General features: G+C 38.7%; 2 protein-coding genes across 2 annotated transcripts in view; one reads left to right on the top strand and one right to left on the bottom strand.

Moving 5' to 3' along the window:
- The window catches only part of LOC117987411 (uncharacterized), a 32612-nt gene that overhangs the window by 15455 nt on the left and 1206 nt on the right, over positions 1-15951 (bottom strand). The window contains exon 3 of the mRNA XM_069502680.1: positions 331-1110. Coding sequence (XP_069358781.1) covers positions 331-1110 — 780 coding nt within the window. The remainder of the gene's footprint in view (positions 1-330; positions 1111-15951) is intronic.
- On the top strand, positions 1183-15950 carry LOC117987403 (phospholipase A2 inhibitor beta-like). The gene is made up of 8 exons (XM_034974412.2): positions 1183-1332; positions 1440-1617; positions 3530-3712; positions 5406-5629; positions 6046-6244; positions 9116-9294; positions 14344-14513; positions 15511-15950. Exons 1-8 carry the CDS (start codon positions 1306-1308, stop codon positions 15788-15790), a joined length of 1440 nt encoding a protein of 479 aa, XP_034830303.1. The 5' UTR covers positions 1183-1305; the 3' UTR covers positions 15791-15950.

Below are 15951 nucleotides of genomic sequence, written 5' to 3'. Positions count from 1 at the left end.
TAACTTAGTATAGGGTCATTTTGTGTGGCCAACCAATCACAAACCTATGTTTTCCGGTAATTAGAGAACTCTATTAAATAACATTCGAAGTTCATTTCAAAAACATAAGTTCGCTTGTGATTGGTTGGATGGTCGCCCACTGAGTTTTTTGTCTTTGTCATTTGTATGGGATTAGGTAACAGAGAGAGCCCAATACTAACTTCTCACCGTGGATCGAGTATATGTAGATTGCGGGACATTACAATATCATCTACTTGATATAACATAAGCCTGGTCATTAGCACGTAAGTTAATTAAAGTTAGTAATGGCATCTCATTGTAAATGCTTACCTGCGACACTTCAGAAATATCCATTTGTAATCTGTCTGGGTCTGACCCACTACTGCTCTGGCTGCAATCTTCATATACTGGCGCGTTCTCTTTCGACTGTTTTGATTTACTCGTCCGGCCATACACGTGCTGCTTGTACTCCTCCGCGAAACTCGAGGACTTATTGCTTGTTAGGGTTCTGTGTAAAAAGACGCCGGCTTCCCGGTCGGCTTGTTCGGATTGCTCTACCGACTCGTTCTTCATGCAGCCGTACAGCGAGAGGTCCATCTCCTTGTTGTCATGGTCGTCGTTGCTGCCGGGGCTGGCGGCGTGCGGAGCTGCGTACGCGCTGTACTGCTCCTCAGGGTACTCCTGCGTGTATGTGATGACCTCGCTGACGCCGGGCACATGCGTCCTGTCAATGACGCTCGTATAATTAGGCGGGAAATTCTGAGATTCTTCGTTTTCTCGCTGCGCGACCGCGACAGCCTTGCTTATAATGTCGATGACGGCATTACAATGCATAACCTCTCTCGCTCTGTCGGAAGGCGGTAAACTCGGCACGCTGTTGAACATTATGTGAGGACTTTCCTCCGCCTTCACAGCGTACTTAGTCGGGTCGTAGTTTTTTATCTGAAGTAGTGTGACCGCCGCCTGCCGACTCTCCAGGTTCTTCATCTCCTCCGTGGAGTCCGGCGACCCTATCTCGGCGTACTTCTGTTTACTCGCGTCGTCGTACTCGCATTCGTTCAGTGGCTTGATTATTTCTTCTAGTTTGTCCGCCGTCACATTCAGGACATCCTATAAAAAGAGTAAGAACGTTTGAACAAAGGCTGGCCAGTGTTAATAGCGAGATAATAGACATTAACATTAACCAATGAGGAGCTCGCTCAATTTCATGACACTTCGTGATATCGCTCGCGGAGAGGCTGATAAGATAATACCACAACTTTATCGGAAAGTGTTCGTACAGTGTCCTTTCTAATTTTGAGGAAGATGTGCTTTTTACGAGATATACCTGGAGTGAGTAGACGTAGAGATAGCAGCAGGATAGCGAGGCATGCCCGAGCGGCGCCGGCTCGCGCATCCATTGTGATTGTTATATAAGTTATGGTGTTTCTTTGTTGTAGGTGTTAGTGATATTATGTGTCCTAGTTTCCGCGAGTCACGCACTCGGCGAGGTGATAAACGGCCCTTGTGATATATTCTTTCAAGATGTCAACAATCTCACGCTGAACTGTTCGAGGCGCAATGTCGACAGAATACCTAATAATTGGCCCGAGGCGATGAAAAATGTTTCAAACCAAGGTAATGCCGGTAGTAAAGTAAAACTCGCTCATTCGTTGTGATAATAATTAATTGTTGTCCTTCTCATCGGTACTAGTAGCATTATATGTAGGTATGCTCTTCTTATCTATGCTATAGTATAGGCTTTACGTATCCGTATTTGTAATAGATCTCTCATCTCACTATTTATTGAATATGCTTACATAATACATTAAGCAGCAGTTAGATAAATGCATTATTATAGGAATAAAATTTATTACAAAATAAATAAATATCTTTCCACGCTAATAAACAAAATCTAACTGCAAAACTCCGAACATAAAAAAATAAAAACAACTTAATAAATTACAAGTATGCCAACAGTAAGTAGTAAGTACATATTTTTATTTATTACATATTTATTATACGACATACCTAAATATAGACTATACTAATCTTGATTCTTGATTCACTGTCTTGAATAACGTTTTTCCTGATAACTCGTCTATTCAACAATGTGCATGTGATAACAAATCGTAATTATCAGAATTGAAATGGCCTACTCATTTATTTTATCAAGCATTTGTACAAAAAATATCAATAATTAATAATTTCTTATACTTAATCTAAAGCTGCACCCATTTTAAGTATTATCTGAATACTTCAATGTTTACGTTTACTTATAAATGAATAACTTTTTCGATTTCGATGCAATTCAATTACAATATACAGTATCTATACTACTGTACTGTTGTACTTATTGGTTGTTCCTCTGGTGTTAGAAATATTCATGAATTTTAAGGAGATGAATCTTTAAACCAAGCCAAACGTAGGTACCTACACAAAATGCAAACCATTGACAAAATGTTTTACATATACCTGCTTAGGCGCTCCGCCCACATCAGACTTTTTGTAGGTTTCATAATCGGGCCACCGATTTTTATCATAGATTTTGACCGACTTTTTGTAAGGACGTGCGCGTTTCAATATTGCAATCTGTATGTTTCATTTTTTGCCAACTAAAATAAGTCTCCGATTATCGGACGTGGGCGGAGCGCCTTAATAGAACCTTCCAGGTATAAATAGGTCCTTATGGCAACTCTCTACCACCCAGTTCAATTTAGTATCTATCTACTATAAGTCAATGACTATCTACTAATATCTAATACCTATCGAATCTACGTGTACATTATTTATGAATCCTATGTTGTTAGTGTCCAAACATTATCCCGTTGGTACCCTAAAGGTGCCAATGAGACTAAGACTCCGCTGTCCCTCCGTCTGTCTGTCAGCGAGCTGTATCTCCTGCACCGTAATAGATAGAGAGCTGAGATTTAACAGAAAGTGTATTTCTATTGCCGCTATAACAACAAATAATAACCACCCCATATCTTTGTACGAGTTTCTACCCCATAATATCCCTCGCCCAATTCATTTCCCTTATCTCCTCTCTTTTCCTAACCCTTCGATCCTAAGATGTCTATGCAATTATATTAATTTGTATGATATTAAATTATAATGTATCTCTAACATCAATGTTTAATGTTTTAACGGTCATAATATTATTAATTGTTATATTTCCTTTATGTTAAACTAAAATCATACTAATTGTCCAATGTATAAACTAACAACTTGTGTTGTCCTTGTGATGTCTAGGTCTAACAAAGGTTTATATACACTGTAGTCTGTGGGTTAGAAAGAAAAGTCTCTCATGAAAGGAATTCAAGAACCAAATTACAACGATGTTCTCTCCACTGAATTGACATTGGCGGAATTATTGCGGACAACAAAACCGCAGTACATAGAGCCATAGACAAGAAAAGAAGAAGAAGAACAAATAATAAAAATTTCAAAATGGCCGCCATGAAAAAAGTGGTATTCCTTGTACGATGGTACGGAACCCTTCGTGTGCTAATCCGAAAAGCAATTGACCTATTTTTTTGTAATATTTCAGATGGGCACGTATTGATAACCTTTTTCAACAACAGCATAACGAATGTGACCGAGCTCCCACCGGTGCCGGGCAACAGAATCGCTATTAGTTTCAAGTCTAACAAAATCAATGAGATCAATGACGATGCCTTCAATAATATCCACCGGTTGGTGTACTTGGATCTGAGCAATAACCGCTTATCTGGTACGTATCTGGCTCGTTTGATTAATCTTTAAAGGCCTTAGACTAATGAGTAAACAAGATTGTATTCGCGCAACGTTAGTGTTGTACCTAGGTACCTACGTGAAATAGGAAAATATAGCACGGGACAGGGCGAGATGGCAATCGGGGTATGAGGCGGGGGAACGTCCCCGCACACCCGCACGTCACCCGCGCTATCACGCACCGGGATAGGGCGGGAGCTGTGCGAGTGTGCGGGGATTCCCCAACCCGATTCCCAGCTCGACCTGTCGCGCACTATATACCTACGTTTGAGTAACATTACAAATAAAATAAAACAAACAAACAGAGAGACCGACAAGAAAGCGAGTTTATAATGTAAAACTAACTTCAAAATCATGGTATCAGATAATTTCTTTGTTATCAGTATGTGATTCGGTAAATAATATTGGAACGGTACAATCACTTAGGTACCTACTACTAGGTATCTGCCTAAACAATTACTTAGTTTATAAAAGACAATTTATTAATAGTAGATTTATACGTAAATATACTTTTTAGCCGACTTTTGTGATTGGAACTGTTTATTTTTCAAAAAAATTAAATAACTGCAATTTTTCAATAAAATATAAAATCTTGCAATATTTTTATTGTAATTTAAAATTGTAAAGACCTTACGCACTAGATTGGCCATTTCGTATTTAGTTGCGCATAATATAAAAGAAAATATCTCCAATAGTAGCGCTGTTATCAGATAGGTAGAAACATTCTCTGTATCTGATCTCAGATAAGTCTATTGCGTTCGCGGAACTCCTTCTCGAGCTGATATTTGTATTGTAACGTTACAAAAAAAGTGGAAGAGGAAAATATTATGATAATGGCTATTTTTGTAACAATATTATCAAATTTCAAATAATGATAAAGCCTATCATAAAGGATGTCTAACCTAAATTAATGTGGTATTAGTCATATCAAGTTAGCCAATCAAGCCACACGTTTCACTAAATTATTATTAGAAGTTCACATTCTCGGATGCGGATGTCTGAATTTATGCGAATGTTCCGCATTTGCGGATGCGGACACGAATATCAGTGACACCCCCGTTGGGTAGCATTGTACACTTTTTGATTGGTGAATTGGCGAACGAAGGATCAACTAGCAAATACGCGCGAAGCACGCGCCACTCTGGCCCCGCCCACTTTCTTTGCAGGTCGTTATTAGTTGCATTAATTGATGCGGATATCCGTAACATCCATGCCCCAGACGCTATAGTCCACCATGCTGGCTTAGAACGGATTAGCAGACTTCACACACCTTTGAGAACATTATGGAGAACTCGTGCAGATTTCGTGACAATGTTATCTTTCACTGTTGATGGTGAATTAATATTGTACCTACCGCTTGCCATTGTACCAAACCTACATGATTAAACGCCGTTCACGAAAATCCCAGGCTACATTTATCCCGGAAATCAAAGAGTTCCCAGCGTCTTTTAAAAACCTCCATCCACGCGAACGACGTCGCGGGCACCAGCTAGTCTCAAATATTAGGCTATAGTGACGTGAAGTCATAGAAAAATAGGGCTACCTTAGAGTTACCTGCATCAAATGTACTAACATTAGGCGCCTGCCAGTGACATCGGAACCTCGACAGTTTGTTAAAAGTTCCCTACTGTCGTGAACTGTGCCGATATTTATTGCTTTTTTAACAATTTCAGGAGACGTACTTCGAAGTGAAATATTCCAAGGACCGTACAAAGATGGCGTGTACAAAAGCATAGCGTTGGAGACGTTGAATCTGGGCAACAACCAGATTCACTCCCTGGACCGATACTTGTTCCAGTATACACCGAACCTAACCCGCCTCTACTTGAACAACAACCCTATTGAAATACTCGATCATGTCACGGTACTCGCTCTATCCAGTGCTACCAAGTTGGAGGTACGTTATTTTTCATTACTAAGCCGCGGGTACACCTGTAAGCTTTACTTACTACAACTCTGAGAGGAGACCCGTGCTCTGCAGTGAGCCGGCGATGGGTTGATCATGATGATGATTTATTAGCTTTTTGTCTTAGATATAAAGACAAACCTTAATAAATATAAAAGCGAAATACTCGTTCATATTCCGATGAATAGGAAATAGTATAGTCGATTAAACCTTAATTGAAGCCTCAATAGCTCAACGGGTAAAGGAGTGGACTGAAAACCGAAAGGTTCAAACCCCGCCAGTTGCACTGTTGTCACCTACTCCTAGCACAAGCTTTACGCTTAGTTGGAGAGGAAAGGGAAATATTAGTCATTTAATATGGCTAATATTCTTAAAAAAAAAAGAAAAAAAAAATTACAATGTTACAGGTTCTAGATTTGGCCAAAACCGACATCGACAGCATACCGATAGACGCCTTCCGAGGTTTAGTGAACCTACGCCAGATCGACCTTTCCGGGAACAAGTTCGCAACTGTGCCGGAAAGCTTGGGCCTGGTCGGCACTTCTCTACAATACCTGACCTTCAACAACAATCCCATTGTCGAACTCAACGATGACAGTTTTATAGGTAAGGTTTACTTAAAATTATGGAGTGTAGAGGTAAGGAGCACGATCTCTTACGGGGGAAAAGTTAAAAACCGGCCAAGTGCGAGTCAGGCTCGCGCAACGAGGGTTCCGTAATTCAGTCGTATTTTTTCGACATTTTGCATGATAACTCAAAAACTATGATGCATAAAAATAAATAAAAATCAGTTTTAGAATGCACAGGTGAAGACCTTTCATATGATAACCCACTTGATATATGTAGTTATCTTACTTCGAAAATAGAAAATACCTACTAATTATTAGTTTATGACCACAAATTATTTTTTTCTGTGTGATGTAACCACAAATTCACGGTTTTCAGATTTTTCCCCTAATGCCAGCTATAAGTCCCACCTTCCTGCCAAATTTCATGATTCTAGGTCAACGGGAAGTACCCTGTAGGTTTCTTGACAGACCGACAGACAGACAGACAGACAGACAGGCAGACAGGCAGACAGACAACAAAGTGATCCTATAAGGGTTCCGTTTTTCCTTTTGAGGTACGGAACCCTAAAAATTAGATATTATAATCAAAAGTTTATAATATTATGCAATAGAGAGGTAGGCAATCGATTGCCTTAGACCATACCTACCATAGTAAAATTTTAACCTTTTATCACTATGTTGCGCATGCAATTTCGGCATGAAACTAGGAATCAGCTTAACTTTTCGGTGTAGACTTTCTATAAGCACATCATCAAAAACTACTCAGTAACGCAACTAGAACTTGATTACGAATTTTACAATCATTACATAAAATACGGATTTCGTATAGATGAAGATGACTTTCTATTTTCTCTGTTAAGTACCTATTGGTGACTTTATTTAAAACAGTATGATGGCTGATAGGTAATATGTTCAATTTCGACCTTTCGACTCGAAAGTGATCCACAAATACTTCTATATTCGGTTCTAAATTCGGTTGAAGATTGCAACTGGAAAAATAAAATCTACAAACGTAATATTTTCGTCATTCTTTTAGCCATTCAAAAATTAGGCGTTTAGAAGTGCAACTCTTTCCTCAGAGTCGAATCACTCAAGGAAATAGGATAGGTAAGTCGTTCTAAGTATACATACCTAAGTATTGTCTACACTTCAGATCCTCTTTAAAGTATGTTTAAGGTCAATGTACAGAAATGACCCCTCAACATTATGATTGATATTATGTAAAGATATGCTTTAAGATGCCGCTGATAAAAATGCATCACTTAAATCCGAAGGTGCCTCCACACAAAGACACAAAGTCCAAAAAATTTGCGTTGTAGGTACCGCCTTGTTCGACAAAATGTATTGCGTCGAAAAACAACTCTTTCACAACGTTTTTTCGTGGAAAAGGTTTCGAACATGCAGGTACGCTGCATGTAACGTTTAACATACGATTTTTTTTGATTAGTGTGGACACGGTTTGATTTATTCACATAGTTTCATATAACTTTATATAATTACTAGATGATTCCCGCAACTTCTTACGCGTGGATTTAGGTTTTCAAGAATCCCGTGGGAACTATTTGATTTTTCCGGGATAAAAAGTGGCCTATGCCCTTCCTCGGGATGCTAGCTATTTCTATATCGAATTTCGCATAAATCGGTTGAATGGATGAGCTGTAAAGGCTAGCAAACAGACAGACCCACTTTCGCAATTATAATATTAGTATGGATTAATTATACGAAGATAACATGTTTGACGTTAGAGGTAACCATCTATCACAATGCAATGCATGACTTTGCAAGGTTAATTATGTGAGATTCCATATAACCATATAAAATACTAAATGATGCCCGCGACTTTGTCCACGTGGATTTAAGTTTTTAAAAATCCCGTGGGAACTCTTTGATTTTCCGGGATAAAAAGTAGCCTATGTCCTTCCCCGGGATGCAACCTACCGCTGTACCAAGTTTCGTCAAAATCGGTTGAACTGTTGAACTGTTGAACCGTGCAAGGCTAGCAGACAGACATACAGACACACTTTCGCATTCACAATATTAAGTATGGATGCCATTAAGATGTAAACAAAGCAGATATTAATAAACGAAGTAGTTAAAAAACATAGAATTCAAAAAGTACTTACAGGTAAGAAAATCTGAGTATGACAACAAACCAATGATAATAATTTATTTTTTAATGTGATACCACCTCGACAATTTCTGATATTGTTCATAGAAAGAATCACCCAAATCAGCATTGAAATCTTTTTAAAGTAAGTTTAAACAATTAGCACTTATTTACCCAGTGGAAGATGGGCATAGTCGAAGACGCTACTTTTATCCAGGAAAATCAAGAGATTTTCAACAACCTAAATTCACGTGGACATTAGCTAGTAATCAATAACGGCAGGTTTCCTCGCCATGAAGGATTGAAATCTATACTAATACTAGCTGCCCCGGCGAACTTCGTACCGCCTAACAGTCGATTCAAATTTTTAAATTTTAAACCAACCAAGTAAGAACTATCCTCGTACTTCCAAGGAATATTATAAAAAAACAATTAGCGAAATCGGTTCAGCTGTTCTCGAGATTTGCGATCAGCAACACATTTAGCGATTCATTTTTATATAGGTTTAGAAGATTATAAAGAGGTAAAGTTTGTAAGTTTGTTTGTAGGGGGTAATCTCTGGAACTGCAGAACCGATTTTGAAAATTCTTTCACCAGTAGAAAGCTACATTATTCGTGAGTGACATACGTTTAATTTTATTTTCAAAAAAATTAAAGATCCGTACAAAAATTGCAATAAGCTATACCCGTGCGAAGCCGCAGCGGGTCGCTAGTCTGTGATATAAGTAAACCAACTAAATTCCTAAACCAGTTATCAGCCTATAAAATCATGAATAAAGGGATTTATGCTACAACTTTCAGGGTTAACAAATCTCGTCGAGCTGGAGGTCGGCGAGAACAATTATCTCGAGGAAGTGAAACGCAGCACATTCACGCCGCTAAAGAGCCTACGGGTCCTACATCTGTGCCATAACCGCAAACTACGATACATCAGCCATAACGCCTTCCGCGGGATTAAGGACAAGTGGACTTTGAAAGAGGTAACTTTGTGTAGTCCACATTTTTAGGGTTCCGTACCTCTTATAGGATCACTTCGTTGTCTGTCTGTTGTGTCTATCTAGTCCCGTCAAGGAAATCAAAAGAAACGCAGCACATTCAGACCGCTAAAGAGCATACGGGTCCTACATCTGTGCCATAACCGCAAACTGCGATACATCAGCCATAACGCCTTCTGCGGGATTAAGGACAAGTGGACTTTGAAAGAGGTAACTTTGTGTAGTCCACGTTTTTAGGGTTCTGTACCTCAAAAGGAAAAAAGGAACCCTTATAGGATCATCGCGTTGTCTTCTGTCTGTCTGTCTGTCGTGTCTGTCAAGAAACCTATAGCTGGTATTTCCCGTTGACCTAGAAACAAAAAATTTGGAAGGCAGGTAGGTCTTTTAGCACAAGTAAAGTAAAAATCCGAAACCAACCGAATTTGTGGTTCCATCACAAAAAATGCATTTAAAAAATCTTTTAATGGAAACTGATCATACAAAATATACATTTTCGATCACTTTTATCCCAAAAATAACGCCCGATCGTCCTCATAATTTAAACAAACTCATCACAAAATAAACACGATCATACTCGTAATTCATCGATCCATTACATACTTATATTATAACCGTAAAATATAAGTGTTTTTGGTTGCTGTTGTATTCTATTTCTCGAACTCGGATAGCTATAAAATTATCATCTTTCACCAGTAATTTACACGTTTAATAATATACTAGCTTATGTTTGCGACTTCGTCCGAGTGGACTACACAAATTTCAAACCACTATTTCACCCCCTTAGGGGTTAAATTTTCAAAAATCCTTTCTTAGCGGATGCGTTCATAATAGTTAACTGCATGCCAAATTTCAGCCCGTCCGTTAAGTAGTTTGAGCTGTGCGTAGATAGATCAGTCAGTCAGTCACCTTTTCCTTTTATATATTTATATTATGTACTAGCTGATGCCCGCGACTTCATCCGCGTGGATTTAGGTTTTTAAAAACCCCGTGAAAACTCTTTGATTTTCCGGGATAAAAAGTAGCCTATGTCACTCTCCAGGTCTTCAACTATACCCATGCAAAGAATCACGTCGATCTGTTGCTCCGTTGCGACGTGATTGAAGGGCAAACCAACAAACAAACACACTTTCGCATTTGTAATATGGGTAGGTAGCGCTTCAAGTTTTTACAAAAAAAATAGGACACAGTGAAACATTGTCCGAGAGTGTGTAAGCATTTACTTTGCCCCACTTGTATTTTTTCGAATTGACAAGAAAACAAACTGGGTCAGCTGAGCAATCATATGTATATTATAATCGTTGTTATCATAAACCGTTGATTGCACAACTTATCATAAACTATGTTGATGACTTTATAATTTAACTATTATAGATGATATAGCGACTTCATCCGGCTGGATTTAGGTGCTTAAAATTCCCGTGGGAACTCTTTAATCTTCCGGGATAAAAAGTAGTCCTGCCCCGGGATGTAAGCTAACCCTGTACCAAATTTCATCAAAATCGGTTAACTGGTGGGCCGCGAAAAGACAGACACACTTTCATATTCACAATATTAGTATGGATTCTTTATACTGAGATGATGAAGTTAGCATAGTGGTTAAAACGTCGGCCTCCTATTTGGAAGGTCCGGGGTTCGATCCCGGGCACGTACCTCAAACAATATAAAAACGAAAAATATACTATAGAACTGAAAATCTTATAAATAATCTATTCAATTTGATTAGAAATCAACTGGTCGTTTCCGTAATGTAAACGAATATCTTCTCGCCGCATTTTTCGGTGAATCACTGATAAGTGTGAACACTGCGGTATATACCTAATCCAAGCAAAGCTATACAATACATTCACTTTTACACAATCCGCTTCAAACGGACTTCAAATATTAATGCTGAGGCTTAGCAATGTTTGAAAAACCCCAATAACACAAAGGTCTGTATCCGACTAGTCTATGCCCGCGACTTCGTCCGCGTGGACTACACAAATTTCGAACCCCTATTTTACCCTCTTAGGGGTTGAATTTTCAAAAATCCTTCCTTAGCGGATGTCTACGTCATAATAGCTATCTGCATGCCTAATTTCAGCGTGATCCGTCCAGTAGATTGAGCTGTGCGTTGATAGATCAGTCAGTCAGTCAGTCAGGCAGTTACCTTTTCGTTTTATATATTTAGACTAGGGTTGCCATATTATGGTACCCAAATGGAAAACAAGTCCCACTTTTCCATATCGATGTTGCGTAGTACGACACCACTATCCAGGTCTTTATCTATACCCACGCAAAAAACCACGTCAATCCGTTGCGACGTGATTGAAGGACAAACCAACAAACCAACAAATAAACACACTTTCGCATTTATAATAAGGGTTTTCATAAGTTTGCTTACGTAGTTAGGCATGCAGGTACCTACGTATTATTTGTGTACAAATTTTTATGTGATAGATCTTACTCGTATCATAAGCTTCTTAAATGATATTAGTTTACCTACAATTTAAAAGAGGAAAACCTATGATATAAGCATCCAAGACCTAAGTAATAAATAATCGTACGGTAACCTTTTCCCGCGTGGTTTTACCTAGACATCGCAAAAAACGGCGAAAAATACCTAGTTATCTATCTACTCTGTAAATGACGATCTAGTTCAAATATCAAGATCCCAATATAATAGTACCAGAACTGTCTTATTTTCGATAGAGTAGTGTTTGTGCGTACCTTTAACGTTCGCATATTTGCCACTTGATCGCACAAATTTTGCTACTCAGAAAATAAGATAGGACTGGCTCTCTCGGGATCTTGCTCTATAAGGACTAATCTTCAAGAAAGGATGGTTTGTAAGAATATCGTTTATTATCTATATTATGTGACAGACATGTTAGTTTTGGATTTTGATGCCTTCGGTGTGTGCTTAACTGGGAAATCCCTAATTCTATATTCGGCTCGGGTCAATTCGGAAAGTAATTCCCAATTAATAGAGCGCTTAACTTTATTGATAGTCTGCATCGTTCTCTTACCAACAGGCAACAGGTGAGATCGCAGTCAAGAGCCAACTAATTGTAATCGAATAAGAAAAAAAAATCCACCAAAAATAGAATAAGGAACATCCTTAAATAAGTCAGTGCAGTGGGACAGTGGCCTGGGTACTGACTATACCATCGATATTTAAATGACAAGATATGCCCAAGAGAACAACATTTTTCACGGTTTTGGAACCAAATAAATCAGCGCCACCTCTTAGATACTAATGAACGACCCGTTTGAAATCCAGACGTCACTGAGGTTGCTTTGGTGCTAAATAAACATTTTAGGACCAATGAGTCGGTGCCATTTTGCTTGTTCAATGGCCCTGTCCTTACGAAGTAATATATAAGTCAATGGACTATACTAAACTTATACATAGCTATATTCGACTCATACGAGTAAGATAGGCGAAACTCATTAGTCACGCCATCGCCATCACTCTATTCGGCCTAGAGCCGCCGCCGATAGTTATTACTGGGAACCCAAAAAGAGGCCGATATTGCTTTATACTATTACTAGCTTATGCCCGAGACTTCTTCCGTGTGGACTACACAAATTTCAAACCCCTGTTTTACCCCTTTACGGATTGAATTTTCAAAAATCCTTTCTTAGCGGATGTCTACTTCTAATACTCGTAGCTATCTACATGCCAAATTTCATCCCAATCCGTCCAGTAGTTTGAGCTGTGCGTTGACAGATCAGTCAGTCAGTCAGTCAACTTTTCGTTTTATATAGGGACAATATGGATACTATAACTGTCTCGTTGGTCTAGTGGTCAGCATGTTAACAGATAACGAGGTCCTGGGTTTGATTCCCGAGTCGGGCCAAAAAGTGTTGGATTTTTCTGTTAAGAGATTCTCAATACCTACTGGCCCGGAGTTAGGAAGTTGGTGGTGTTTACCCCCGTGCCTCGGAGAGCATGTAAAACCGTCGGTCCTGCGGTCTCTCTCCGGTTGTGTCGGAATTCCGTCCCATCCTTGTGTATAGTGAGTGCACCTGTGTTAGCGCACACACTTGTGCACTATATCTCCCGCGCAGTTGGCTGATCTCCATGAAGTTAGGCCCCTTGGCCGAAATACGGTCGGGATGACATTTTTTATTGTAAGTAAAAATTATGTGTACACAATCTCTGAACTAAACTAAAATGTCAGGTCTAAATGATTGCTATCCCTTTCATAAGGGTCCCCGTGGAAAAGGATACCACTAGATTTAGACCTATCAATTTAGTATAGTTTAGAGATTGTACACTACAGAATTAGCCACAGGTTAGAAGTATAATCACCTAACGCAAGTGGAACGCAATTTGATAAGATCAAGAGAATGTCATCGTTAGTGGATTGGACGCGTGGTTACGTTGCAGTTAGCACCAAAGATGTAATTAGTGCGATAATCCTTAGGGCGCATACAGAGTGGAGTGGAGATGAGCCGAGAATTTCGGTTATCAACATAAACTCAACTTTATGTTCATTCGTCGAATATAAAACAAATCCAGTTTTGGCACACTTTTGGAGGCTATTTCTCTCTACTTCAGGCCCGATTTAATTGAAAAAAAAAAACAGGGATCGACGTAACTGGATCGAGCCAGTGGGTACGATTAATCGTACAGATTTTTTAAATTGCGATTTAATAAAATGTGTTTCTGTTAAAAGATAATTACTAGTCTAGTTCTGTTCGCTAGCTCATCATTAATCATCATAATCAACCCATCGCCGGCTTTGCATTGAGCATTGTTCTCCTCTCAGAATGATACGTGTGTAGGCCGTAGTCCGCCACGCTGGCCAAGGGCGGATTAACGGGCTTCACTCACATTTGAGAATATTATGGAGAACTGTCAAGCATGCAGGTTTCCTCTCGATGTTTTCCTTCACCGTTAAAGCTAGTAAAAAGCTCACAAAACTCCGAAAAGTTAGAGATGCCTGGGATTGAATCCTTGACTTCCCAAATAAGAGAGCGACGTCTTAACCACTAATCAATCACTACACTAATCATTTTTCAGTAATATATTGTTCTCTCATTCAACAGGTGTACCTAGATGACAACAGCCTGAGTGAGCTATCAACAGATTTGCTACCGTGGAGCAAGTTAGAGGTCCTTGGAATGAGTGGGAACAGCTGGCTGTGCAACTGTGACTTGGCCAATATCGTCACTAAACAGGAGGCCGGCACTAAGTTCAAAACTGGAGAAATACCATAGTAAGTTGAAAAGTTACTTTTAAAAGTACAATTCTTGCAATTCACGAAGGCGAGTGGACTTTACTTGTAGTTACGTCGGAAACGCGGGCATTGCGTAAGTGTGCGTGCATGTCGGACGAATCAGTCGCGAGCAAGCACTCGCAAACTCACACATTCAATGTACCTTACATATACCGATACAACTTAAACACAAGCATGAGCCACTCACCTTCGTGAATTGCAAGAACTGTATCTAAAAAAGTTTTTCCTACAGTACCTAATAGGATAGTTAGTTTCGATTAAAATTATAGGCTCCTTACTAAAAACAGACAAAGAAGTAATCCTATATGGGCTCCATTTTTCCTTTTGAGGTACAGAACCCTAAAAACTTAAACAAGCATTGAACACTAATTGTTTATTCATGCATAATTATATACTAGTACCTGGTATACGATACGCGGCAGAAAATATTGTACGACCACATCGACCTTTAGAAAGAGATAGCGGTTTCGTAGAGCGTTAATTGCTAAATCCATGCAAAAACTGTCAAAACGTCATTTTGTACAGAAATAGCTTGCATTCTGTAGATAAAAATCTTTTTTCCCAGAAAATAAAAGAGTTCCTACAAGATTTTTAAATGCCCGTCCATTTAAGCAATTTTGACGAAATTTGGTTCAGATATAAGCTTGCAGGAACTTATATGTGCTACTTTAATCCTGAAAAATGAGTTCCCACAGGAATTTTTAAAAACCTAAACTCACGTGGGCCAAGCTGTGGCAAAGAATATTTTATGAATTATGAGTATAATATGTACACATTATAATTACCTTTACCATAATAACTAATGGTCATCAATCTGTAATTTATAGATAAGTTACTTATAGCAATTTTGTTATTTGCTAAACAAACACCATACCAGTTTTTTAACAAAATAACAAAGTTGCTAAGTAACTTTCCGACGACAAAGATAGCTTGATTATTCATTTCAACCATAAACAAATATATTTTTATATTATAGTTGTGCTGCACCTATGAGGTTGGCTGGAGCCTACGTCACAAACATAACAGCGTCTTTCTGCCCTGCGTTTGACACTACATTTGCAGCCAAGAAGAGTTTCACCATATCTGACTTAAGACCAAAACATATTATGTGGAGTATCTTAGGTGTAGCAGCAGTAGTTGGTATTGGGTTGATATGCGGACTTCTAGTCAATACAATTAAGGCAGTGTACAACAAGAATGCGAGGCCCCAGCCCATTCGGTACTTTAATATCAATGATGATACCACTTTTGCATAGTACAGCAGTATTTATCTTATTGTATTATTATTATTACAAATAAAATAATTGTTCCATCAAGTAAATAAAAGGTATTCTAGTAATTAGTGTACTGGTGTAGATATTGTTCTAATTTTATGTTTATATATTTACTATGGAAATAAATATAATTTTTTAGACAC

The sequence above is a fragment of the Maniola hyperantus genome, chromosome 13, assembly GCF_902806685.2.
Source record: "Maniola hyperantus chromosome 13, iAphHyp1.2, whole genome shotgun sequence".
In the NCBI taxonomy this organism is placed as follows: Eukaryota; Metazoa; Arthropoda; class Insecta; order Lepidoptera; family Nymphalidae; genus Maniola; species Maniola hyperantus.
Note: the sequence above shows the minus strand (reverse complement) of the source record. Positions and strands in the feature narration are given on the sequence as shown.

Coding starts and splice junctions, on each gene's coding strand:
- LOC117987403 (XM_034974412.2), top strand. CDS start 1,306: ATGTGCTTTTTACGAGATATACCTGGA. Junction 6,245..9,115: donor CAACGATGACAGTTTTATAG/GTAAGGTTTACT, acceptor TACAACTTTCAG/GGTTAACAAATCTCGTCGAG. Junction 9,295..14,343: donor ACAAGTGGACTTTGAAAGAG/GTAACTTTGTGT, acceptor CTCATTCAACAG/GTGTACCTAGATGACAACAG.